Genomic DNA, 27,536 nt, shown 5'->3' with positions numbered 1-27,536 from the left:
GGCGCGCGCGCGGCGATGGCGGCGCGGCGCGGGGCCCTCATCGCGCTGGAGGGCGTGGACAGGGCCGGCAAGAGCACGCAGGGACGGCGCCTCGTGCAGGGGCTGCGGGCCGCCGGGCACAAGGCTGACCTCATCCGCTTCCCGGGTACGGGGGGGCGCAGGGCGGGCTTCGTCCGCTTCCCGGGGGCGGGGGGCACAGGGCCGAGCTCATCGGGCACGGCGGGGCCGTGGGGCACAGGGCCGGCCTCGTCCGCTTCCCGGGTACGGCGGGGCGGGGGCCCGGGGGGGCACCAGGCGGTCGATGTGGACACTGGCACGGGGGGTGCCGGCAGGGGGCTCTGGTGGCGGATAGACCCCCTCCCACGCCGGATGGACCGACCGCCCCCCACCCGTGAGAGATGGACCCTCGTGCTCGGATAGATGACTGACCGCCTCCCAGCCTGGGACAGGCAGATATTCCTATCCCCGGACGGGCCGACCGCCCCCCACCACGACAGATGGACCCCCCATGCTTGGGCAGGCCGACCGGCCGCCTCCCAGCCTGGGACGGGCAGATACTCCCATCCGTGCTTGGACTGAGCTCTTCCCACCCGTGGCAGATTGACCTCCTCCCAATCTGCCACAGGCAGGGAGATTCCCATCCCCATATGGACTGGTCTCCTCTGACCTGTGACCAACAAACATACCCCCCACCCCGGACAGACCAACCTCCCCCAACCCGAGACAGACAGACCCCCACCCTGGATGGACTGACCTCTTCCCACCTGTTACAGACAGACAGACTCCCAGGACAGATGGACACCCCTCTGGGAAGAGCAGTTTGGGGCAGCCTTTGCTCCTTCTCCCCCTTTTTCCCACAGACAGAACGACAGAGATTGGGCAGCTGATCAGCTCCTACCTGGTGAGGGAGAAGGACCTGGAGGACCACACAGTTCACCTGCTCTTCTCTGCCAACCGCTGGGAACATGTGTAAGGAGGAAGTTTGTTCAGTTGTAGAAGAAAAATGGGTGGTGTTGAATCCCCCTGGGGTTTGAGCTTGCAGTGGATACAGAAAGTACAGGGCTGTGATCCTGTTCAGCCAGGGAAACAGGCTGGAAGTGATGTCTCAAGGACTCTTCCAGCTTTGGATTTAATCATAGAATCCCAGAATGGCTTAGGTTGGAAAGGACCTTAAGGACCATCCAGTTCCACCCCCTGTCAAGGGCAGGGACACCTTCCACTATCCCAGATTACTCCCAAGTCCCGTCCAACCTGGCCTTGGACAGTTCCAGGGATAGGGCAGCCACAGTTTCTCTGGGCAACCTGTGCCAGAGCTACACTTCCTCACAGGGAAGAATTTCTACTCCCTATCCTATCTAACCCTGGCCTTGTAACCTTAGATCAGGTCCCACAGTGTGGCTTTTTGGAATCATTGGTACCATATTTCCAGTCCCTGTGCCATACTGGATTAAAGAACTGGGGAGCTGAGACTGAACCAGCCTAGACTGTGAATTTACTCTTTTCCCTGAAGAGGCCTTGCTTTGCCAAGCAGTCCCTGTGACAATGGTTAAGGAATTGCCCCCAAATGTCCCCTCAAGCCAGAGGCTGGGTTCAGCCATGACTGGCTGTCCTTGCTTTAGCCCCCAAGTCTTCATGTGTGGAGGTGGGGAAGTGGGTGTTGGCTGTTGTTTTCACCTGGAAACCTATATTGCAAAATGTTCTCATTTTACAGAAAAGCTTTTGTGGCTCTGCTGTAGTGGCAGTGACAAGGAAACTGTGAGTAAGGCAGATGAGTGAGCTCTAATAAGAACTGTCATTGTGAATAAAGGGGGCAGAGCGTATCACAAATCTATTGCACCACCTAAAGAGGGTCATTCATATCAATACAGTTCAGTTGTGATCTTGCCTGTAAGCCCTGGAGCTGCCTAGAGCAGTGCCCAGCCCTTGGCACCCTGAATTTGGGTGTCTTGAAAGGATATTTGGTTAATGCCTGTCAGAGAATACAAACAGCTCTTTGTCTGCATCACAGCTGACCCTGACAGTGATCTCTGGTAATACTGACATACTTGGTTTTTTAGATGAACTCCTTTCATTTCTGTCACTACAAAGGAGTGTAACTAACTTCATTATTTTATCTCCCACATGGTTTCAGACCACTGATGAAAGAGAAGCTACACCAAGGGATCACGATCGTGGTTGACAGATACGCCTTCTCTGGAGTGGCCTTCACGAATGCCAAAGGGGTGAGTGAGTCCTGCAGCAGCCCCTGCCCCTCTCTCTGTTTGGGGGAGCAGCTCCAGGTAGATGCCATTGCTGTGAGTGGCCCAGGGGCCATTATCCTTCTGGGAAATGAGGATTGCAAGTGAGGGCTGGAAGTTCCAGCTCAGGTGTTGACATAGTGTGTTTGCCCGGGTCTGCCCTTCCCCAGAACAAAGAAACTCACTTGGTTGCTTTCTGTAAATCTGGACAGACTCCTGGACTGGAAGCTGACCTGTTTTGACTCTGGAGAATGATTCCAGGAGTTTTTATTTAAGACTCTCCGTGCTTGCTCTGACTGCTGGCCCATAAACTTGCAAAGAATAACAGAACCACTTATGTTGGAAAGCACCTGTGGAAGTCATGAAGCCCAGCCTCCAGCAGGGCTGACTCAGGCCCACATCCAACCAAGGTTTGAGTCTCTCCAGGGATGTAGATCCACGCCTTTCTGGGCTCTTCTTTGCTCACCTTCAGAGTAAAAAGTGACTTTCTTCATTTAGCCTGAAGTTCTCACGTTCCCACATGTGCCTTTGGGCCTGTCCCTGCTTCCAGGACAAGTCAGCTCTGTCAGCCTCCCTGTTCTGCACAGTCACTCTTGTCCCACTCCATCAGATGAGCCCCATTCCTGCTGAGTAGCCCTCAATCCTCAAAGAGCACCCTGTGGTCACAGAAGCTGAAGCCAGGCCTGCAGCACCAGTGCCCTGCATTAATTCCTGCCCAAGCCTTTTCCTGCTTCCTGGGAGGATTGAGGAGATCCTGGGTCCCCATGCCTTGCACCCTCACCTACATCTTTTTCCACCCTCCTGCTTCCCCAAGCCTGGACAGTGGGGCTTAACCCTGAGAGGGATGCATTAAAGCATTTAGGTGCTAATTGGGTGCAAAGGCCCCAAATTAGGAGCGAAGACACATGTAACACAAGCTGAGTCAGTCACTCCAAAATAATGATCCCAAGCCCATGGGCACAGCAAGGAATGTTCTGCTATCCAGTGGGGGGAAAAATGTCTTAAAGTGTCTACATTTCTTTGACTGCAGCTGTCAACCTGCAGCACTCAGGCATATGGATGCAACTCTTGGGAAGCAGGGATGGCATCCTTTGCTAGAAGGGATCTCATCTACTTGTTAAAGGAGTGGAGTTTGACATGTTTTTCACTCCAGAAGCATTCCCAGAAGGAGGGAAGATGTTGATGCCCATATCTAACACAATAGTTACCAGCAGCCAGAGCTCATGTCCAAGATGCTGTGGCACTTCCAGCTTCTATCACACCCTCAAGGGATTAAAAACTCCACTGCATATGCATCCAAAAAACACCCAAACTGCTGGGATACAGAACATCTGGGGAGAAATTGGAGGGCAGATTTGCCTGCTTCTCTTAAAAGAGGGACTTAGGATTTGGATGAGCATTAAGTGGACAAGCCTCCATGGTCTCCCCACAACATCATGGATTCACGTGCCCTGATGGAAGTCTTCAGATCAGTCAACAAGATCCAGAAACTGGAGAACTGCTTCTCTTGTGTCTGGACTGAAATTCCTGGGTAAGTGAGTGTTGAAAAGGAGCCTCCATGGGCTCAGAGATCCACAGGGAAGCTGTGTGGTGTTTGTATTTGGGAGCAGCTTTCTTTTGGACCAAGCACGAGTTTTGGACTGATAAAGGCTGTGAGGAGGCTCAGGATGTGCCTTGGTAGAGCTCTGAAGGGCTCTGCAGAAGAGGCATTAAAATCTTTAGCTCTGTCCAACTTAAGTGAGCACAAGGGGTGCACAGCACCCAGCAAAACCTGCTCCCCCCCAAATTACCAGGACTGAATTCCCACATGGTAAACTGGGATATTATCACTTTTTGTGTTTCTTTCACCTCAAATTTGGTTGTCTTTGTTTGGGACAGAACTTCTGCCTGGACTGGTGCAAACAGCCCGACGTGGGACTCCCAAAGCCAGACCTGATCCTGTTCCTTCAGTTAAGCCCAGAAGAAGCAGCAGAACGAGGGAACTATGGACATGAACGCTATGAATCCAGCTCCTTCCAAGAGAAAGTTCTGCAGTCCTTCTATTGTCTGATGGAAGACAAGACCCTAAACTGGAAGGTGAGGAAATAACCCCAATGGGCTGGTCATGGACTGGGGTGGGGGTCTCTCATGAGAGCTCCCAAACTGTGCCCATCATATCCCTGTGCTCCCCCTTCCTGCTCCTGGTCAGGGGGACATGCTGGGGACCAGCCAAGGGCACTGTGGGCTGTGGCAGAGGGCACTTCCCTGTTGCAGAACACCCTGGTCAGCTCTTGGAGCACCAATGATGAATCTCAGCTTACCTGCCTCTGTGTATCTAACACATCCCAAAGACTGTCAGCAAACAACATGCAACAGCAGTTTCTTCTGTTTCCCTTCATCCAGCCCCACATCTACTTCTTAAATGTCTATTCCTAAATAGATTTTTCCCAGTTCCACTCCAGAAACAGTGCACAGGAGGTATAATTAGCTCATTTCACTGCTGAGGAACAGTAACAATATTGAGTAATGAGGGGGAGCAGATGTTAACAGCAAAGATTTTCTCATTTTCTGGTGTCCAGTAACATGTTTCTGTGTTTTCTGTATCTATCCTGTTTGTTTTTTTGTCTTGGAAACAGACAGTGGATGCTTCACAGAGCATAGAAGACTTGCACAGAGAAATCAAGTCCATTGCAGAGAAAACCATGGAGGAGGTTCAGAATAAACCTCTGGAAGAACTCTGGAAATAAAACTTGATACAGGTCAGGTCTAAAGGAATAGGGGAAAGCTCACCTCATGGATGACTCCCTTACATATCACTCTCCAGTAGCTACAGCTCAGATCCTGAGTGTTCTTCTGGGTCCAACGATGCTGATGTCCTTGTTATTTCATCTGCTCCTCCCCCTCCATAGTCCCTTCCCCATTTTTTAAATGAATATGCCATAAGCATGAATCAAATTCTTGGTAAAAACCTCCCAATCCCAAACAGGAGCTCTTGTTGCAGCTCCAGTCCTGGGGTGCAGATGTGGGTGTGAAGCCCAGGGCCACCCCTGAGCATGGACAGTTTCCAGTTCCAGGGAACTGCCGTGTTTCTGATTATTCTGGCTCTCTAGTAAATGCACCCCCCATGCTCAAACCAGTTTGTAGAGGACTTGCTAATAAATTATTATTTTTAAGCATTTGGCACAGGGCATTTTTTTTCCCCAGCATGATCATTTATCTTCTAGAAGGACACGTGGGAGGTGAAAGTGCTGCGGTTCAGGCTCTAAATCCAAGGAAAGCTGTTTGCTGGAGCTGTGGAATGAAGGGAGAGGTGAATTCAGGCCTCCTTCCCAGATGTGCACTGAGAATGGGGCAGAAAAGTGCTGTGAGCAGGTAAGAGCCTGAAATAGATGGATTAGCTCACAGCAAGGCCAGTTTGGAGGGTGAGTAGCACATAAGCTATTTTTAGACTGGCTAAGATGAGGGGAATCAATCTGTGGCTCCTACACACCCCTCAGTGCAATTTAAACAGCCCATAAGGGCTGCCAAACCAGACCAGCTATGAATCACCCAAGCCAGCAGTAACAACCAGCAAACCACAACAAACTGGAATGTTAAATCATTTGCAAGGGGCACTGAGAGATGGGGATGCCCAGGAGAGTTCATGTCTCTGCTGGACAGTTAACACACCTTGTAGCAGGGTGGACTGCATTAATCTCCTGCTCGAACTCTTAGAGAGAGGCAGACTGAACTGATTCCCTAGCAGGGAAAGGAAAGCTAAATGTTTAAAGCAAAATTGCTAATACAGACATCAGCTGAAATGGAAAAAGCTGCTCCTTTCCCTCCACAGCTGCCCAGCACTTGGCAGCCAAACACTTCTAGTGAAGGAGGTGAGTGCCTGTAATGCTGAATCAGGCCCTAACAGCACCACTGACACAAGACAACACACAGGGAAGTCATTTAATTATTAGCTTTAAGGGCCTGACTGAAAAGCCAGAAATACCTGTTAAAGATCTTAGACAGCTGAGCTTAGTTCTGTTATTGGGGTTGTGTTAACACTCAGGTAAAAACCTGTCTGGCTGAGCTGTCCTTAACCATGAAATCATGAATGTCAAATAAGCAGTAGAATCACAGAATGGTTTGGGTTGGAAGGGACCTTAAAGATCATCTTGTTCTATGGGCAGGGACACCTTCCACTAGCCCAGGTTGCTCCAAGCCCCATCCAGCCTGGCCTTGGACACTTCCAGGGATGGGGCAGCCACAGCTTCTCTGGGCAACCTGTGCCAGTGTGTCAGCACCCTCCCAGGGAAGAATTTCTTCCCAATATCCCATCTAACCCTCTGGAAGTGGGAAGCCATTCCCCCTTGTCCTCTCATTCTAGGCCCTTGTCCAAACCTCTCCATCTCTCTTGGAGCCCCTTTAGGTACTGATTCTTCTGGTGAACAGATCAAGGGGGTGATGTGTCCTGAGTGATGAGATCTCAATGAAAAGGACCTGCCCATGCCAACAGAGCGTACAGCCTTCCAGTTAAAGCTCTGTGTCCTGCTGTTGCATGGCAAAACAGGAATAATGGTTATTGAAACTGGTTACAGCATTCCCTATCACAGTGCAGGGTCACTGGAATGCCACCCACCACCTCTTTCAACTCGTGCAAGGACATTAGAACAGGCAAAGATTTTAGATCTGTTTATTCAGATAGAAATTGAAAGCAGATGAATGGAGCACAGCCCCACTTCCTCTGCTGCCTCTTCCCCTGACTACATGAGAGAAGAGGAGAAGCAGGCAGAAAGCAGCAAATAATAATTTAGTGACAGAAGCATTGTGGTTCCCAGTTCAAACCTCTGCTTTCGGATAGCACAGGGACAGAGCATCAGTAGGTCAGTCACAGGGGAAACGGGTCATGTCTACCCAGGTGGCACCACCCTTGGTCACAACACCATCATCTGACAGGTTCCAAACCCGAATGCACAAACCAGAGCCTTGTGAACGGGGTTGCAGTGTGCAGCATGCACCAAGGAACTACGGCAGCAACTTCCCTTGCAGTTTGCAGAGAGACAGCTCTGCTCCACCTTTCTCGGTGTGGAGAAGAGCCCCAGGCAGAGCTACCACCTTAAAGCAGCTAAAATTGCCAGTATAATTGGACCTTCTCAAGGCATTCTGCCCGTTTGGGATGATTACCTGACAGGGGTTTCTCCAGGCTGGCTCCTACAGTACCTCTGTGCACACTCTGCAGGGAGGGAGGCAGGCAGAGTCAAGGTACCAACAGCTTGGAATCCTACCGACCTTCAGGTGCCTCTTCTGCTTTGGAAATGGAATGTCTGACAGGAGTAGCTGGAGGAACTGCTGATCAGTGCACCGAGGGCACCTTGAGGAGTTTCACAGCTCACGTTTTTGGTACGACAGGATTAACTCCACAGACGCTGTGCCAGCGCACGAGGGCACAGGCAGGATCTCCGCTGTCCTGTTTCACCTCTCCCAGCTGGGTCTCTTTCCAGGCCTATGGAATCCAGTTCTCTGCTCGAAGCAGCTTTCCTGAAGGTACTCGCTGTAGAGATTATTTCATTGTAGAAGCACATGGATTGACTCACTGAGCAACACGCACATTTTCTATTCTTCCATTCTCTCTGCTGTTATTTAAACTGGGATATTGAGATGCTCCTCCCCAGCAGCACAGCTCTGTGTTCCACACTTCCCCAGGCAACATTCACTTGTTGAATTCCCAGTCACTTGGAAGTTCCCTCAATGCCCTTTCCATAGGGGGTGAGCAGGAGAGGAAGCGCTGTGTCCTGCAGAGCATGAACAGGAGTTGTACCATAGGGATCTGCACTCCAGAGGCTTCACAGCTGTCTGTGGGACGTGGCTGCTGTTCCTTGGCATTGTGAGCTGCAGTCCAGGTTGGCCAGTGAGAAGAGAAGCTGCTAAAGGCATTAACTGGACATTTCTCCTGCAAAATGATGGGTGGGCTCTACTTAAGCTTCAGCGGGGAGTCCCCACGGAAGGATCCGGCACTCTGCTGATTCCCGTGCCTCCCCCGGAAGGCCCAGCTGACCTGCTGATGTAACAGATAGGCTTTGAACTCCTAAGCACCACTGCATCCACTTCCAGCAACTGTTTGCTGCTGAGAAATTCTGACTGCAGCCAGTAAGGCTGTAACACCCACTTGGTTCTTCATCCCACCGCAGACACTGCGCGCTCTGCTCCGAGGCTGCACGGAATGCCGGGATGGACAAGAGGCGGGGATGGCAGCAAGCGCCTATTGAAAACCGGTAGCCCCAGGCTCTCGAAGGAGCTTCCCTCCCCCCTTCTCCCCACACATACACAAATTTGCAGAGTCAGTTTCCTATTTGTTTTCAAAGGGACAGGATTTCAAAGTCTTCATCTTCTGAGTCAAAGAACCTTTCCAATCTGTCGGCATCGGAGGAGTCTGGAAGAGAAGAAGAAAGCACTACCTCCGTGGGACACCCTGACTGTGAGACCAGCAGCTGGAGGGCATCACAATTTGAGTGCCAAGTGCCCACAAGTTCCAAGACTCAGTGACATACCCGAGTGAAGGCTCTGAGCAGGGATGAGAACATGTCAATGGCGTGGAAAATGCACTGGAGAGAATTATATGGAGCACAGAAGTGCGTCACCTTTCACAGATCCCAAAAACAACTCTGCTGTGACTGTTCAGTACAACCTTGCTGTGCCCCAACTCTGCATTAGCAGGAGACTGTTCTGCCTCAAGAGGCTCGAAATAAAGAGAACTTGCCCAGGTCTGGACTAATATCCATGAAGGTTTCTGGCTCAATTAAGGGATACATTCCTGCCATGTATCGGAGAATTGTTTCTACTGTAGTTACCTTTGGTACAACTGTTAGGGAATGTGATTACACAACATGCACTCTCCCAAAACCAATTGTACAGTGTAGTTGATCCCTCCTGTCCATCCTTCCAACATATGGTGAGGAAGGAGCTCACACCTGAAGGGGAAGCAACTTTAGCACAGGGGAAATTCAGGTGAGACCAATGGGCAAACTGAGGAAGGAGAAACCTGTATTAACTCAGGCTGGACAGTCACAGAATGTCAGAATGGTTTGGGTTGGAAGGGACCTTAAAGCTTATCTCATTTCAACCCCCTGCCATGGGCAGGGACACCTTCCACTATTCCAGGTTGCTCCAAGCCCCGTCCAACCTGGCCTTGGACACTTCCAGGGATGGGGCAGACACAGCTTCTCTGGGCAACCTGTGCCAGTGTGTCAGCACCCTCACAGGGAAGAATTTCTTCCCACTATCTCATCTAACCCTGCCCTCTGGCAGTCTGAAGCCATTCCCTTGTCCTGTCACTGCATGCCCTCTCCAGCTCTTCTCGAGCCTCTTTAGGCACTGGAATGGGCTCCAACTTCAATTACTCCTCCTAGTGAGGGACAGGACTAAGCCAAACAGAATGGCCATGGCAGATGGAAGAGTTGGTACAAGCCAGGGAAGAGGAAGAAGGACAAGTAGTCCACTACAAAAACATTTTTAAGAGTAGGAAAGGCAACGATTGGGGACAATTTAAGACAGGCAAGGATCGATTGGCAGCTTAAGGGAATCGAGCACTCTTACAGCACAGGACAGTGTGATAAGGAAGGCTCTGAAAGTTCATGCTACAGAGAGACAGTGAGGAAGCACAGGGTGCAGGTGCAGGAGGCAGCCTGGTGCCTGGTGTCAGGGTGGGTTTGCCCACACACACTCACTGCTCTTGGCAGAAGCTGCCAATGCCTCTCTATCTCCTGCAATGTTTGTGCATGTTACGAACAAGATAAGCAGAGTCTGACGGTCAAGATTAGTGGCCAGCAGTTGTTCCTTCTCACACTGGCAGTGGTACATGCCAGGAAGGAGTGCCTTATGCTGGAACTAAGTGTGACCAGCCCTGTCTTGGACCATTTTCATTACATAACTACTCAGCTTTCAGCCTTTTCAACGGTCCCTTTTGATTCCTCCAAGCATCCCTTAAATCCTAGATTCACATTACTGTGACAGCCTGTGAGCTTGTTTTTCCTTCTCCTCAGTCACCATCACCATTCACAGAATCGTTCTAAAAATCATCCTGAGACACTGGGATCTGCAAACCACTAGTTGAAAGCCAAAAAAACCCAGATCACTTGATCCAGGAACTCCAGCTCAAACTCTGGAATGAACAGGAACATATCAGAAACCACTGTGCAACCTCAAAATTTCCAGAAAACCAAAGGGACTGGCTCACCCCTAGCTCTCCCTCCCTCCCTCCTTGCGTGGCCTCACCTGGTGTGAGATTCAGGACGTCGGGGTTGGAGAAGTGCGAGGGCTGGCGTTCCACCAGCTCGAACATGGGCAGCGCTCCCCTGACCAGGGCCAGCTGTGGAGACAGAGCACAGCCATGAGAACCAACAGCTCTGCACTCCTGGGGCTCTTTAGGGGGTAATAACGATCTGTTGGCACTTCACTGCAGCTGGAGAAATGTTTTTCAAATCTTTTACTTGTGGCACCAACAGAATTTCAGAGCTATGCTCTCCTTGGTAGTTTAATAAACTATTTTAATATGCTTTAAAATGGGATCATGCTGCTGAGAACATGGTCTCTGTGCAGTGGTTTGGCAACAAGACAATACCTGATACTCCTTTCAGTAAGAGTAGAATTAGACTCATTAAGGTTAGAAAAGACCTCCAAGACTGAGTCCAGCTGTTAACCCAGCACTGTCAACACCACCACTAATCCATGTCCCCAGGTGCCACATCCACATGCCTTTGAATACTTCCAGGAATGGTGACTCCACCCCTTCCCTGGGAAGCCTGTTCCAATGTCTGACCAGATCTATAAACACAAACCTTTTTGATTTGCTGGCACCAGTCATTAAAGTCTGCCTCTGTGTTGCAGAAAAAGCCCTGAAAAGAAGAGAAAAAGATTTTATCCTTCAATATTTTAGATTGATTATTTCAGACCTAAGACCCTGTATTAATGCCAAGCAACATGATCAGGATTGTGAGCAGTTATCTACACCCAACTGCCTTGCTCTAAAACCATGCATGACACTACCCTGTGTTAAGTGAACACTCCACAAAGGCTGATTCTGACCAGGCTATCCAAGTGCTGGAATCGTTAATGGCTGCTCTACTGCAGAAGGAAAACCAGGAGGAGCAACCCCCATGGAAAAAAAGGGCAGGCATCTCAGGCTCAACAGAAAACAAGCCACAGTGCATCCTCATATGGATTCAGGAATAGCTGCAGATCTGCCCATCAAGACAGGAATCAAAGCCCAGACTAAACCTGAGAGAAGGACACAGCCCCAGGAAGAATGGCATTTAATTGCCACGCAAGGGGGACTTCCCTGGGACAGCTTCCCACACAAGGAGCTGCTTTATGGCTGTCACCAAAACCCGGGGCAGCACCTGACCAGAGCACAGCACTGCAGAGTGCCCAGCCCATCCCCACTGCCTCTGCCAGTTCCCTGGGGAAGGAGAGAGCTGTGGAACAGAGGGACCCCAGCACTGCTCCCTGGGGGATGGGGAGCAGGAACACACCACGGCGATGGAGGGGTCGAGCTCGGCGATGCTCATCCTGCACGGAGGGTGCTGGCAGTGGAAGCTCTCGTCGGGGAGGCAGCCGCTGTCACCGGGCTCCACCGCCGGCTGCGTGGTGTGGGGATCCAGGTAAATGAGCTCCTCGCCTGGACAGAGAGGCAAGGACACATCAACAGGAAGAACCGTGCCAGCACCTTGGTCTCTGAGAAGCGGTGAGACAGAAAGAGTAGGAGCAACGGCAGAGCCAGCTCTCGTAACCACACAGAGGAAGCCACATTCTGGGGACAACTTGCTTCCAGCCACTTCCCCAAATGCTTCTCAGCCAGGCACAGAGCCAGCTGCCAGAACCACGGTGGCCACTCCACAGCAACCCCCTGGGATCGAGGTACAGGCACTGTTTGGGTACTGTCCCTGCTCACCCCTTCCCAGGTCCTGGGGAAGCTCAAGTAGACCCCAGAAATCTAAAGCACAAGTAACCTGAGGTCTCAGGCAGAGAGAGAAAAACAGAGGAGAGCAATGACAGTTTGTAGGGTTTGAGGAAGGGTCACCTAAAGGACAGTTATATCCAGCCAGGCCCCAGAGGGAGATCAGTTCTGAACTCGGGAAGCAGGTTCTGTGCACTCCTCTTACAGACAGGATTAGTGTTACACAGTGGCAGTTTATGGCCAGTGTTCAAATCTACATGACTCAGGTGAGAGGTTCGGCCCACAGCAGCCTTCCATGCTTCCAGCAGGGAAGGAAAACCCTGCAGCATTCCCCACAGGCCAAGCAGGAGAGCTGTGCACCCCACAAGCAACGGGGGGAGATGCTTGGACAGCCTTTGCAGTCCTCTGGGCACTCACCTACATAGCCAATGAAGTAGTGAGCACTGTTTGGCTTCCCTCCGATCACTCCCAGGGACTGGGGCATCATGAAGCAGTGCTGGAAAAGCAACACAGAAAACACACAGCTGACAGACAGTGAGACAGCAGGTGGGAACAAAGGCAAACATCCAAAAATGCAGTGAGAAAGATGGGACAGGGACACAGAGAATCTGCAACTCTAGCAGCAAAACCAGCCATTTCTGGAGAGAAGCTCCATCAGGAAGGTAGAAGGCTACAACACAGGGCCTTCTAGGAGCATGGAAGCAGCTTAAAAACACTTCCAACTGCTGACAGGAACACAGAGATGGACCAAATGGAAGAAGCTGCACTACTCCAGGACTCAGTACGGGCGAGTCCTGGCTCTGCTGCTGTCAGTGGCGAGATCCCTGGAGCTGTCATCAGGCTGCAACAGTGCTCCCGGGAGGGAACAATCATTCAGGAAACAGTTTAAGTTCCTCATCCACCTGCAGCATCCAAGCACGATCTACTGAGATAAGGGAAGTAACCTCACAGGAATTTGGAGCTGTCTTACCCACACAGCTCAGAGCCTGCCAGCACTAGGACAGCAAGACAATGTGCACTCTGTCTTGTGCACATACTCTGCACACCCTTGCTTTTGCAGCTTCTCAATACTCCAACCTGTAACTGCCTGCCAGCTCCTGGCCTTAGTCTGCAGCACCAGCTCCAGCCTCAGAGCCACGGGGAGTGTCCAACACTGCATTAATCAACACTCAGGTTACCGCCAAGCAGGGTATAGTTGTGCTGAACAAATGCTTCAGCAGGTTGGTGCTATCTAAACACTGAGACCACGCTATGAAGTAAAATCTCCAAAAGAAAAAAAAGCAACCTCAAAAAGGCACAACTCCCCGAGCCCCACCCCATTTTCCTGACTAGAGCCTGCAAGAACCTGTATCCTGACCTCTGACATGAGTTGTCTCTTAACATATTTTTCTTTTGCAAATAGGACAATTATTTCTGAATAATTACTTAATTCACAACAGGATCCTTAAGCATCACCCCACCAGGAATTCAGCTCCAAATCCCCTACCTTTAGTGTTTCAATATAGGCTTCATTGATCTCTGTGAGCCCGAGGCGGAGAGGTATCAGCAGCACCAGTGGTTTCCACAGCACAAGCCTGTCTCTAACCCCTGGTTCCTCTGGGTACCCGTTATAGAGCACGTCTGACTCCAGGGCAGGACATGCTGCAGCTCCAGCACACGGCAAGTTGGACTGGCACAGCCGCCCTATGGAAAGGGAACAGGAGCAGAGAGCATCAGGAATCACCTCCGTTTCCAGACCTTGAGTCGTTCTAGTCAAGCTCTGATCAACAACTGCTATTTTCTAAAAGCCTACAGCACTTAAAAACAACGAGAAAAGCTTGAAGAGGCCCAGTGCTGGGACTGTGTGATGTGTGTACTCCCTACAGGGCTGCTGAAGGGCTCAGCCTTTCAGCCAAGCTCACACCAAGTTTACGCCAGAGCACGTTGTACTCACAGCTACCATCTGCTGGGCAGTGAAAATGCCAGTTCTTCCACAGGGTGAGCAAGCACCTGTGCCAACAAGGTTGGATGAGCTGATTAGGCTGTCAGGCAACAGTCCTGAATTCACAAAGCTTGTAGGCAGAACGAGAAAAGTGTGGAGTGTCCAACTCCAGAGGAATTCACAGAGGATGTGAATGAACTGAATGAGGACAGTGTTATGGCTTAACACAGGAAATGCTCATCTGTAACAGTGCTGTAGCAAGATAGAAATATGGCATCTGTCTAGAGTAGTTATAATTTTCCTAAGTTCACTTAAGTTTCCTAAAGGTTTTAACCTTCACAAATTTTGTTGGGGATCATTCAGCAGCCTCTTCACAGACCTAAATCAGGATTGTCACTGAACTCTGCAATTTCAGCATAAGCTTTGCCTCTAAGATGTGGGGCAGCAGAACTCCTCGGGGCATACACATGACATAAGCACTCTGCATCCCCATTCTACAGGCTTGACAAACACACAGCCAGGTTGTAATGCACCCAGGTTATGTAAATTCTGGTCCAGAAAGAACTCGAAGCTTACCTGTCTCACTGGCCAATTTCATTACTTGCTGGGTGTGTGAAGAGAAAACCCCAAACTCCGAAGAAACCCACAGCACTTTAATCATGAAGCCAAGGCAATTAGACAAAATGCCAGAGGCTCATTTAATTTATTCCTGGCCTAAATTGAAGGCCAGGACACTCTAGCAGGTAGGACACAATGTAAACAAACACCTTAATCACCAGCCATTTGACCTTGGTGTTTGTTCACTACTGAGAGCTTCAAACCCAGCTGAACAAGGGCAATGTTACACCCAAATTTAGAATAAATACGACTTTGATCTAAAGCCTCAGGAGGAAAGACAACCTGCATGGATGTCTGCAGTTTCTCCCTGTACTGTCCCTCAAGAAGGGAGAAGGTGTACGTGTGCATCTCATGCACAGACGTAGTTACCAGAGGTCCTGAGGAAACTGTAAGTAGTGATTTCTCCTGTTAAAACAGGTTCTTTTGTTGCAGTAGCCTGCCTGTCCTGGTGATCTGAAATCAGCTGCCAATCCAGGGCTGTTGCTGCATGGGCTGTCACTGCAGGTTTCCTCATCAGGCGAAGCACCTGGCAATCCTGCGCTGTGGCGTGAACATATTTAACTCCAGTTTAACCAGCAGAGAGCTTGGCACAGACTAAATTCACCTTGGTCTTTGGCAGGCTTTGCACTGCTATGGTGGCAGAGCGTAGCAGAACTTGCCTAAAGCTTCCCAGCTGGATCCAAACTATTTACTGCAAACATATTCCAACAGATCTGACATGACACCTCTCCTGCTGTGGCTGCTGCTGTCAGGTACTGCCTTGGAGCCTCATCACGTTTCTGATGCACAGGATCCTCCAATGCCCAACTGAGAGCCCCTTTCTGATGGAACACAGGGATAAAGGTGGATGTTTCTTCAATGCTGTAGCAAAAGGCATTTCCTGTGAACCTTTGGCTTAACCTCATCAGTGACCAAATTAATGGATGTATGAAACAACATGACTTCTATCGTCAGTGTCTGGGGCACAAGGTATCTAACACAAACCTACAGACATGTAACACATCAGACCCACTCACACAGTGACTTTCAGGCCCTGTACAGGTACATTATGATCCACATCTGAGGAAAACAAACACGCCCTGCCCATGACAAGCAGTACGGACACACCACTTGAAGCAGCGTCAGTGCTGAATAGCCAGTGCCACACACACAGGGCCTGCAGCACACCCAAGCCTCGCAGCCAGCATGCTTCAGCTCTACAAGTGATGTTTTCAAGCTAAAGATGAAAGATAAATCCAATTTCTGTTTTTAAATTGGCCCTTGTTTAAGCCAAGGACATCAGCATGTACCTTCAGCTAAGGTCAGACAGGCACTTCTCAGTCAGATCCAACTGAGCTGCCTGACAAGAGATGGAGCTTTGTAACGTGATTGTCCTGCACTCCAGGGATAAATTGCCTGGTAGCTGATTCTGGTTCTGTGGAAGCCAAGAAGCCTAAATGCCTGCCACAACCTTACCTGTAACCTTGCCCCAGCTCCAGCACTCCCCAGAGCATTGTACCTGCCATTCCAGAGCACTGCCCTGGCAGAAACACTGCAAGGTTTGTGCTGGGTGAGCTCCCTGCCTCAGGAGTTGGCCTAAAGCAAGCCAGGGGAAGGGCTGGTGAGGCCAGGGCAACCAGCAGTGCAGGCACTCAGCTTTCATTACTGCAGGGCTGCAGCCTGAGCAGGCAGGCTCAGGATGGGCACCAAGACCTGCTCAGGCTCCAGAGCCAGCCTGTGGGCAGGATGCACCAAAAAAACCCCAAACAAAAAAAAAAGGGAAAAAAAAAGAAACAAACCCATGAGTGAACACTCCTTAAAATGATGAGATTCACTCTAGAGATGGATTCCCTTCTTATCCCTGCCCCCTGCCAGTTTTGTTCACTTTTCCCTTCAGTGTTTGTTCTAGTTTTCTTATCCTGCCTGATAGCAGAGACATCCTACCCATTATATGAGAGATGAAGCAGCCATTTACTGCTTGCTACTTGTGGCCATAAACAAATCTGACATTGCCATCCAAGCAGCTCCCACTTACTGTCTGAAGGTCAGCAAACCTTCCCTCCAGATAGAGAGGCCACTATGCCAAGCCAGAGGCTTTATCAGATGAAGCAAAAGTCAAACAAGGGCCTTCCTTGCCGTAGGACAGCAATTCTCACCTGGTTTCAGAATGCTTGGCCACAGCTTTCAGAGACCAGAGAATGGTGAGCGTTGGAAGGAGCCCTAAGGCTCACCCAGTCCCACCCCCTGCCATGGGCAGGGACACCTTCCACTAGCCCAGGTTGCTCCAAGCCCCATCCAACCTGGCCTTGGACACTTCTAGGGATGGGGTAGCCACAGCTGCCCTGGGCAACCTGTGGCAGGGCCTCCCCACCCTCACAGGGAAGAATTTAAGACAGAACATGTACTTCATGTTTGTTGTGCTCTCCAGCTTTTTTCTGGCTTGTTGCTGCCAGAGGATACATCACATTCTACCTCTGTGTGGTACTTACGGATTTCTTCCATCACTACTGTGTTGTCCATGGCTATATGTACTGCCAGGGAACTCCACGTATCAAAAGTTGCGAGTTTTCTACGGGAAAATTAAAAGCAAATACGTAAGGAAGAATTAATACAACTACATGACAAAAATGGTGGGGTAGCAGAGAGGAGAAACTGGATTAGGAGAGACTGGTGTAATCAATTATGCTATGAAGTGTGCTTTGATAGAGGCAGAGTTGTAGACTTCATTACTGCCTGAAGAATAAAGAATAAACAAGGTTGCAAATGGGATCACAGCTGGGAATCTAATCTGCCCCTCAGCAGCTACTAAGTACATGGGCCCTGATACAATTTCCAAGTGGAATTCCTTAACTGCTGGTTACCAGAAAGTGAGACAGCATTAGAAGTGAAATAAAAGCACTTTGACTTCCCATACATTATCTCCTGACCACCTGTACCAGAGCCTGGGCTAACTCAGCCTATGGCCTGACCTGGGAAAGCTGCCTTTAAGCAATCCCAGCCTACTCCAGGGAACTACCTGCTCATGTACCAACGCGAGGGGAGAACAGTGAGAGGAGGGAGGGTGTTAGTCAAGGCAGCCCATGCTCCCACAGAGGTCAGAACTCTGTAAGCTCAGGTACCACACCCCAAATGACCCCACACTGCCTGGTTCAACAGGCAAAAGGAAAAAAAAGCAGCCCTTACTTGAGCACCTGTGCGACTGTGTTTGGTCCGTACCACTGGCCTATGGATTTTCCCTCTCCAACTCCCATCTGGGCTGCAGCACAAGGAAAAAAAAAATTAGTAAGTAATTTCACCCACACTGCATCCCTTGCTCAGCAGGCCTGTATTAAATAGGGAAGAATTCTCACTTGGAAACATTGAATCAGCAGAATGTACCCTGTCATGGGGTATCTTCTTGTAGGTGGGGGTGAGCAGCTCATCCCGAAGGACTGTAAAGCAAATCCTTTCCCCAAAATGCAGCAGCACAGAAGTTCAAAGGGCAATGTTGCCTCAGAAGAAACTTTACACAGAGTGTTTGATCACCAGACCACCCCTGTAACCCATGTTCTGTTCACTGAAGCTGTGGGTACCTTAACACCCCATAGGAAACAGGCAGCTTCTCTTTTATTTTTCAGGGAAGTTTGTATTGAGGTGAGATCCTTCCTTACTCCATTTGCTTCTTCTGAGCATTTCTTTCCTCTTACCTATCTGGTGAATGGAGTAGTAGCTGTCTTTTTTGTCAATGAAGGCATTAAGAACGTTGAAGTAATTATCCATCTGCCTCTTCCCTTTTATCCACCTCCAATCTAAGACAGAAAATGGGATATATGAAACAAAGCATGGTATTTGCTAGCAACTAGAGGCTGCAAGCAACAATTCTCTTCCTGTGCATCAACCAACTGACCTGATTTTCACATTGTTATCTTACTATTAGGCATCTGAGGCATTTCCAACAGTAAGACTAATTTTAAAAGAACAGAAAGCATCCTCGCAGCTAGGATAAAGAAATGTCACCCACAGAAAACCAAATAATAATAATAAAAAAAATACAAATATCTATGTAGAGTTGGAGAAAACAGGGAAAAACCTGCTGAAGAGTTCCCAGTAGATTTCTCTCCCAACAGCCCTGAACTTGAGAAGACTGAAGAGGAAGTTACAGAGCCCTCACAGCAATTCCCTCCCGTGCCCTTGTCATCTCTGTCCTTACAAGTGCTGCACTTGTGGGAGCACACGGCCCTGGAAGTCAGTGTGGGCTGGTTTACCTCTTCCCAGATGCCTGCAGACCAAGGCCTGAGCAAAGATCATCTGGCCACAGCGCAGCATACAGCCCCAGCCGGTGTCCGACGTGGGACCGGTGCCTCCTGCAAACGAGGACGGAGAACAAACACGGAATGAAGGGGAAAACAGTGCCAAGAGGGAGAGAAATGCAGGCACAGTAAGTCTGCGTGGGCAGCAGGCTCACAGAGACACGAGGCAGGGAGTAAGGACTAGCTTAGCTCACACACCCAAGGCTGAGAACCAAAAATGTGGTTAACAATGAGTGACTTATTGGCGTCCCTTAAAAGCAAATAAACAAACCCCTCTAACGCCAACTGAAAGGGGAAAAAACTTCCAAGGGAAATCCAAACAACCCAAGAGAGAGCTGAATTTCTCAGGAGCACAGTGGCCTCTAAGCCTGGCTGCAGACTCCCAGCCCAGTTCAGAGACAGCTCTATACAGAGGTGTCTGCTGCAGGTGACTCTTGCAATCCTCACCTTGAGAAGGCAACTCAACAAGTCCCAAGGAATTCCTACATAAGAAGCAGCAATGACAGGCTAAGATTCCAAAGTGAACAGTGTAGTTAGGCCAAAAGAAAAGGGATCAGACAAAAAAAAAAAAAAATAAAACCACCCCAGCAATGAAAAAAAGACACATCCTACGTCATGTTGGAGAATAAGCTGGATATTAGTTCACACTGGAAAGTCTGAGACAAAGACTTTCAAGACAAAGCTCAAGGCTGGAAGCATTTCCCTGACAGACCTTCCAAAGGAAACTGCAGCTCCTCCACTGCAGCTCTGGCTATTACTACAAATAATAGAGATAAACATTCAGTGTGACCACAGCAGGTGAGCTGTCTCATGAGCACACAGCCAGCTGTGCCTGGGCAAAGCTGCCAGAAGTCTTTGTAAGGCTGCTTCTGTCTTTTAGTCTTAAACAACTACTCTCCACAGGGAGAAAAATCACCCAGAGAACTATTTAATCAACATCTGGATGTTCAGCAGCTGTCTTCCATGATTTCACCAGTAATTTATAACATACACAACTTCCAAGAATGACAATGCTTTACCAAATTAGCATTAGACAGTCCCCTAACCCTTACAATATTTAAGTGGGCAAGCACAGAGGGAAGTGACAAACAACAACAGGGATGACTGGAAGAAGAAAAATACTAAAAAAGGTTTACTGTATATATGCAAATAATATTTATTCTGTAAATGGGAAATGACTCAGAAAATGGTGTCTGCCTTTGCCTCACAGCCTTTAATGACTCACAAAACCCCAATTGTGTCTGCGAGCCAGTTCAATATGTGCTAACCCTTCAGTGTTTAACTGTGGTGCACAAACATGAATTTAAAGGAATTAAACTACATCAAAGATGTCTGAGGGCTTGTGAGACAGAGGATTTACCAGCAGGGAAAGAACAGCACAAGCCAGAAGGACCAGTTACCAAGAAGTCTCTTTTCCAAACCTGACCCATATTCCTTCCCCACTGACTGCTGGAGATGGCACTGACAGAAGGGGGATATGGGTGGGGCTTGGAATCCCATTTGCCTTAGATCCTCTTGGAATCCCCTTGCTCTTAGATCTCCTCTGATATACCTTGCACCCAGAACACAAAACTAAACCCCAGAATACAGAATATCTTAAGGAACCAAGACATCCTCCTTCGAGTTCACTGGGAAAAATTTCCCATATCACTACAGCTCCTGTGTGTAACAGACACTTCAGGCATTTAAAACCCCACACACAAACAAAACCCCACACACAGTCTAGAGCAGATGCACAAAAAGCAGCAATTTCCATATCATATCTGTAGCTTTCATAATTTTAATCCACTTCAGGCCCAAGACCATTATTCAATAATATTTCACACTAGACTGATGTAGGATGTGATGAGCATGAAGCACAGAAATCTTCCCAAGCTGCATAAAAAAAAAAGAGCAGGCTTCCCAAACTCCTCCTTGTGTCCTTTTTGAAACCACTGCTATCCCTCATACCCAAGGGGATGAGGAATTCTCATTATCAGATAAGCAAAAGCGTGTCCAATCAATTAAATGAAGCGCATTTCAGATTTCTTATGAATGGAAATGACATCATGCTTGTGGGGACTGCTTTGTCAGGGATAACCAGATTATGATCATTTCCAGGATGTCTTTAGACTCCTCCACAGTACATACCAATAGCAGGGAAGTTCTTTCTGTAGGTGAACCAAAGGCGAGAGGTCACATCCAACAGGATCTCTTCCTTCTCTGAAAGGTGTTCAGCAGCGAAACGCACACGTGAGGGTGGCACCACCACAGCCAAGCCCACCTCCCACTCACCCTCCCTAAGGACAGCAGCGTCTGCTCCTCACAGCCTGCATTCCCAGAGAGGGAGAGCCTGGCTGAGGAACAGGGCAGTGCTGCTGTGCAGAAAAAAACTTCCTTTTCCCCCCCAAAACAGCTGCAATCAACCCAAAGACACTACAGCCACAGGCAAACTATGAAGAGGCAAACCATCTTCTTTCCTCTGAGTATCCCCCTGCCTCCACCATCCAGCCCTCACGACATGTCCCGATAACTACTATATGGTAACTTTCTGCACAGAAATATTCCAGACTCCACAGAAATGGCCAGACAGACAGAAGCCTGGCAGTTAAAAGCCAAGTGCAACACTAACAAAGTGCTCTGGAGCATCAGAACGTTGCACTGCCCATGAAAATACCTGTAAAAACGCTGTATTTCCGGCCGAGGATCCAGACGGGTTCTTTGGTCTCAGGGAAGTCTTCATACTCAAACCTGAGGGTGTCGTAGGTAAGGGTAGCTGGAAAGAGAAAAGAGAAATTACAGACCTTTCATAGCTTTTCCTTGTGTTTTAAAAACCAGGCAAAGCTACAGAACCAGAGCTGCTGTGGCCCCGTAACTCACACTCCCAGAGCCTCTGGGCTGCACTGCACCCACAGGCTCTGGGAGGCACAGGGGTGATCCAGCCCTGACTCGCTCCTGGCTGCTCCACAGGCACAAAAGCAGAGGGATTTCCAGGCTAGGCCAGCTCCAGGTTCTGCCTGGGGCAGAAAACATCTAAAACTTCAGCTGGCAGCTATATCATTTTCCAGAACAGGCACCATCCTGTGTGTCATCAGCAATGATGTCGAGGTTCTCTTTTCTTCTTTCAGAGAATATAAATTTGGAAGGAAGGACACACAAAACACAGATCACCTTAAGATGGGAACTAAACCTTGCTCAGTCCCTCCTCAAGAGGCAACCAACCCAGCAGAAGCCTTTACAGGTGTCACCCACAACGTGAAGAACGCAGAGCTGTCCGGATGTACCTGTACACAGGTGACAGGCAAACCTTGTCCCTTTTACTGGCTCCCTTCACAGCACAGCATCCATCAGTGCCTAAATATCCATCCTCTTCCAGGACCGTGACAGAACAACCCAGCAGCACAGGCTGCCCTTGGAGCAGGGCAGCTTAAGCTGTCATGCACGAGGCACAGGCAACAGGGAGGAAAAACCAGGAGATACAGATGAACTGTGCTCCACCAGGTCCGTGTCTGGAAATCAGGCACTTCAAAGTAGCCTGGGAACCCTGGAAACGAACCAACTGATTTTGCAGGAGTCAATTCTTTAACAAACCACACCTAGAATTTAAAGCAGAGCTAAGCCAGACTGCTCTGTAACTATTAAAGCAGCGACTGAAAAATCCCTCTCACAGCAGATGCAGTAAAATCTGCAGTAATGGGAGTTGAGTTTAAAGCAGGACAAGGGAAAGCCGCTCCCCTCCATGTCACACACCTCGCCTTTGGCTTCCTAGGAGTCACCTGCTGCTACACAAGAGACTTTGGCCTCCTGTAGGTATCTCATCAGCCTTCTGCCCCTGGGCTCTCTGACCTGGAATTCCAATTGTCCAAGAAAACACTGAAGTAGCAGCAGCAAGACACCCTCACTAAGACCAGCTATTCTTTAACTTGGGCAATAGAGGTGACAGCACGCTCCTAAATAGAACTTTGCATCAGGCTCTGCCTTAAGTCGAGCCCAAAAGATCTGGAGCACATTCCCTGGGTGAATTAGTCCTTAAGACTGTTTCAGGCACATTTAGGATAGCACAGGCCACACATTCCCATTCCCATCCCACGATGTGACTCCTCAGCAAGCCAAGCAAAGCAATTCTGTTTGTACAGAGATGTCCCAGTGAACTATTGCAGTCTCCTCTAACAAACTTTAGCAGGGAAATTAAGGATTTCTTTTCCATCTACTACCCAAAGTTTACCAATTTCCAGATTTATAAAGATAAGAGATACGATCTTAACATAAAACCTGAAGTTCTCAGGAAGGTTTTAAAGCTCCAAGGAATACTTTGTGGTCTGTCAGTTCTCAAGCTTGCCAAGTATCTATCTCTCTGTCAGGGGCCCCAAATTGTTTGAAGAAAATGACTGAAACAAGGATGCTACACAGGAACTATCAAATGACCCACCATCCCTCTTTCTCCTTCTCAGCAACGTTCCCTTGCCTGCTCAAATGTCACAACCTCTGCAGCCTCACATTTTGCAGGGCACCAACCAGATCCTCAGCAAAGACAGGATTTGCAACTGGATGCTTCCCTCTGTATTCAGGGAATGCATCACATGTGCCATGACACTGCATATTTGGGATGAGAGTCCCAGGCTTGCAGCCCTTCAGCTGAATGCCTAACATCTGGCTGTGTGTGTCCAGCTGTGCATCCAGACATTAGTGCCATATTGGTATTTTGGGAGAAAACACTTGAAAAGGCACAACTGCTAAACACAGGAGTTCAGGTTTCCCCTCTGCAGGGAGGCAAACTCAAGTGACTGCTCCCAGTTAGCATCAAGGACATTATAAAGGCAGCAGTAAACTCCTCACAAGGCTTGAGGTCACTGAGTGTTTCCCTTACAAGCATCCACCCTCACGTGCTCCAGAACTTTTCCAAGCTATATCCCTTGTGCTATTGCCCAGATGGTCTAAATACGAGCCAGTGGGGCCCAAGCAATTCAGGCAGAGGCACAAAGTGTCACAGTGGGCACAGGAACCTTTCTCTCCTTCTTATAGCCAGAGAGAAAGGGTCTGAAAAGAAGTAGGCCTGGAAATTCCCCAAGCAGAAATCCTGTTTGAAGCTGCTCCTCTCAGAGCTGCAGAAGCCGGGTGAGATCAGCACATTTCTCAGGCAGTGCTCCAAAACTTCACCTTCAGAAAGCCCTCAGTGTGTTTTAATTACCGACCTCTGAGCATCCAGGACAGCGGAGCAGCAGTTCCTGCAGAGAAAGATGTGCAGCTGCTGCACATCAAACAGAACAGCTCAACTTCACACGGATTTAAAGTTAAAAAGCAGAGTGTCAGCCCTGCACAGCTCACCCTGAGAAAGGCAGCCTTGCTTTCTAGGGGTCTTGGACACACTGAGAATGATGTGAGGCTCTCTGGATCTCTGCCCCACGGGCACACCACCCATAGGATCTGCAGAGCACCTTCTCCTCCTAGACAACCTCAGCAGAAAAGGCAAAGCTTTGTACACACCTCTACAGAATCACAGAATGGTTTGGGGTGGAAGGTTAAAGACCATCCAGTTCCAGCCCCTGCCATGGGCAGGGACACCTTCCACTAGACCAGGTTGCTCCAAGACAAATCCAATCCAGCCTGGAACACTCCCAGGGATGTGGGAACAAACACCACTGCAGAAGACACCTGTATTAAAGGAATTAAGTAGTAAAGGCACTCAAACTCAAATGACATTAAATACCAAGATAAAGCTGAAATGTTTGAGTTCTCTTCCACTTCTGTGCACATGGTTGAAGAGCAAGGAACCAACCCCTGACACACCCAGCACGTGCCCACAATAACAGTGACCTTCAACAGCACTTTACTAAACATGAGTTTGGGTGAGGTTACTGAAAAGCTCTGTAGCATCACAGAATCCCAGAAGGTCTGGGTTGGAAGGGACCTTAAAGCTCATCCAGTTCTACCCCCTGCCATGGGCTGGGACACCTTCCACTAGCCCAGGTTGCTCCAAGCCCTATCCAACTTGGCCTTGGACACTTCCAGGGATGGGGCAGCCACAGCTTCTCTGGGCAACCTGTGCCAGGGCCTCCCCACCCTCACAAGGAAGAATTCCTTCCCAATATCCCATCTAACCCTGCCCTCTGGCAGTGGGAAGCCATTCTCCCTTGTCCTGTCCCTCCAAGCCCTTACCAAAGTACTTCTCCAGCTCTCTTGGAGCCCCTTCAGGCACTAGAAGGGACTTTAAGGTTTCCCTGGAGCCTTCTCTCCTCCAGCTGAACACCCCCAGCTCTCTCAGCCTTTCCTCACAGAAACACATCTTGACACAGCACAAGAACAACTGTCTAAATACACAGAATTAGGGCAGAGGGTGAAATTTTCCCTCCCTACTTATATTCCTAAGCTGCACAACAAAACACTCGAGCTAAAAACATTATCCCAACTTGTACCAAACACACAGGGGGAGGCAGCTGGGGCTGAGAGCAGCCCTTGAGCACTGCTGTCACTCTGCAAAGTGCTGGAGACCAGACCTGTGCTTACAGCAAACAGAGCTTCAGAGCCCCTGAAAGCCATCAGCTCCCTCTGCCTCACCATCACCAACGCCACTTGTTTCTCCACCAGCTCTGGGAAACAAATAACCAGTCAAGACTTGGTGACTCAAACAGAAACGCAGCAGGTGATTGTCCCTGTGGTTTGAACAGCACCAACCACTCGGTCAGAGCCTGCCTGCTGAAAACCTTGTCATGCAAAATACTGAAGCGGAGGTTTTGAGCAAAACCAGGCTTTGCCACACCTCCCTTCCCAAATTGCTTCCCCCATTCTCTGCAGAGGCTTGGCTCTCATTGCTCCCCAAATCCTTCAGCCTCCAGTGAACACCACCAAAAAGGAGTCAGAAATGAGGTGGATGATCCTCTCCCTCAGCTGATGCAGAGGGCAGGAACGCTACTGAACGTGGAACATTTCAAAACAGAGCCAAGAAGAGAAGGTAAATTTACTACATTATTAAAACTCATTGCTGAAAAACACCAAACAGCTGGAACCCTTCCTTCTGGCCTCTGCAGACAAAAGATTAAATCTTTTATTTCCCCTAAGCTCTTTCAAACAAGACAAATCCTGATTATCTGAGCACCAATGAGGAGTTAAAGGACAGCTAGGGAAAAAAGTCATTTAACTGGAGAGCAGTGCTTCCTTGGACATCCAGAGCAAACAGTTCAAAGTCTGCCTGTCAGGTTCTGTTCTGGGAGGGGGGCTGGACACCGAGGGGCTTGATCCCAGAGACCCCCCTGCCCCTCCCCTTTGCACGGAGGAGATCCAGCCCCACTGCCCACCGCAGCCAGGCTTTCCTTCCCTTGTACCGATCACACCAAGGGACAGCAAACACATCTCCCGGCTCAGGGTGTGCCAGTTCACTCCCTGGACCGCGTCCTGTTCCCAGGTGTGACACTGGATCCAAGGACGCTCCGGCAGAGTCGGGACGCTCTCAGCCGGCCTGAGCTGACAACAGCAGCGCCAAGGACGAAGCAAGCCGGGACAGCCGCCCGCGGGGACGGGAGCTGCGGGCTGCCCGGGACACGCGGAGGAGGAGCCCGCGGAGCACAGGGAAGCGTTTGTTGGGATGGAACAAGGCTTATCTCTGCGGTGGGGGGTGGAAGCTGCTGCTGCACCAAGGCTGGAGGGAAGCGGGTCCCAACACCAGAGCCAGACACTTATTTTTACCCTCCTCTGTAAGAAAGCAAAAAGCTGTACCGCAGACAGCTGTGCTGGAGCCCTCGGGGAGGGCGATGAGCGGCTGAGTCGCCCTCCCACCCCTCGGCGACACCTTCTCATCTCCCCGAGAGTCACCCTCTCACCCCCAAGCCGCACGCTCGCCCCTGAGGCCTCACGGGGAGCGGGGCACAGGGACACGGCCCTGCCACCGCCCCCGCCCCGCTTCCCCCCCGGGCAGCCCGGACCAGGAGGCCGAGCCCCGAACCTCCGAGGAGCGGCGGCACCAGCGGGACTGGGGGTCAGGAGGGACCCGCCTGCGCCGGCCACGGAGCCACCACCGCCACCCCTCCGCCCCGTCGGGGGGCGGCCGGGCCCCGTACGGCCCCGCAGGGCCGCGGCTCCCGAGGAGGCGAGCGGCGCCTTCGCCGCCGCCCGTCGGGGAGGCCGCGCCGGTGCGGGCGGTGCCGGGGAGTCGTGAGCCCCGAGCGGCCGCCGCTGCGGGCGGTGCCGGAGGTCCCGGGGGGAGCGGCGCCGGGCCGGGGCTGGGCCCGGCCGGACCCACCTGCGTCCATGGCGGCCCCGCCGAGCTGCGGCCCCGCGACACCCGTGCCCGGCGCGGCCCCGCGCGGCTGATGGCGCGACGCGCCGCGCCCGGCCAATGGCAGCGCCGCTCGCCGCCGACCCCCGCGCCCATTGGCTGTCGGCGGCGTTCGTCACGGCCCGGCGCGCCGCGCCTCTCCCCTCGCGCGGTGTGGGCTGCCATGTTGCCGTACGGAGCGGCGGCGCGGGGCGCGGGGAGGCAGTGGGGCGGCGGCGGAGTCGGGGACATGGCCAGGCGACGGGATGGCCCGTGATGGCTCCGCTCTTTGCGTGGAGCGCCGGCAGGCGCGGCCCGTGACACGTACGCCCGGGGAAGTTGTGACAACAAGGCGCCGCCA

The 27,536-nt window shown here is 50.5% G+C and overlaps 2 protein-coding genes across 5 annotated transcripts; one reads left to right on the top strand and one right to left on the bottom strand.

Moving 5' to 3' along the window:
- Window positions 1-6: 6 nt before the first annotated feature.
- Window positions 7-5,392, top strand: DTYMK (deoxythymidylate kinase). The gene is made up of 5 exons (XM_027724772.2): window positions 7-145; window positions 861-969; window positions 2,132-2,222; window positions 4,116-4,313; window positions 4,853-5,392. Exons 1-5 carry the CDS (start codon window positions 16-18, stop codon window positions 4,961-4,963), a joined length of 639 nt encoding a protein of 212 aa, XP_027580573.1. The 5' UTR covers window positions 7-15; the 3' UTR covers window positions 4,964-5,392.
- A 1,473-nt stretch (window positions 5,393-6,865) lies between these two features.
- On the bottom strand, window positions 6,866-27,213 carry ATG4B (autophagy related 4B cysteine peptidase). Of its 4 annotated transcripts, none has more exons than XM_027724768.2 (14): window positions 27,161-27,213; window positions 21,605-21,703; window positions 21,079-21,150; window positions 18,904-19,002; window positions 18,346-18,447; window positions 17,843-17,915; window positions 17,149-17,228; window positions 13,628-13,824; window positions 12,559-12,637; window positions 11,717-11,862; window positions 11,024-11,080; window positions 10,461-10,554; window positions 8,514-8,619; window positions 6,866-8,247 (listed from the first exon to the last, which is right to left on the bottom strand). In XM_027724768.2, exons 1-13 carry the CDS (start codon window positions 27,168-27,170, stop codon window positions 8,546-8,548), a joined length of 1,182 nt encoding a protein of 393 aa, XP_027580569.1. In that variant the 5' UTR covers window positions 27,171-27,213; the 3' UTR covers window positions 6,866-8,247; window positions 8,514-8,545. The 4 variants fall into 4 exon arrangements, with proteins under 4 accessions (XP_027580569.1, XP_027580570.1, XP_027580567.1 ...); XM_027724769.2 differs by having other exon boundaries at window positions 6,866-8,244; XM_027724766.2 differs by having other exon boundaries at window positions 6,866-8,619.
- Window positions 27,214-27,536: the final 323 nt, after the last annotated feature.

The sequence above is a fragment of the Pipra filicauda genome, unplaced genomic scaffold (genome assembly GCF_003945595.2).
Source record: "Pipra filicauda isolate LSUMZ 115617 unplaced genomic scaffold, ASM394559v2 scaffold90_size2875636_pilon, whole genome shotgun sequence".
In the NCBI taxonomy this organism is placed as follows: domain Eukaryota; kingdom Metazoa; phylum Chordata; class Aves; order Passeriformes; family Pipridae; genus Pipra; species Pipra filicauda.
This window is presented reverse-complemented; position numbering and strand designations above follow the sequence as displayed.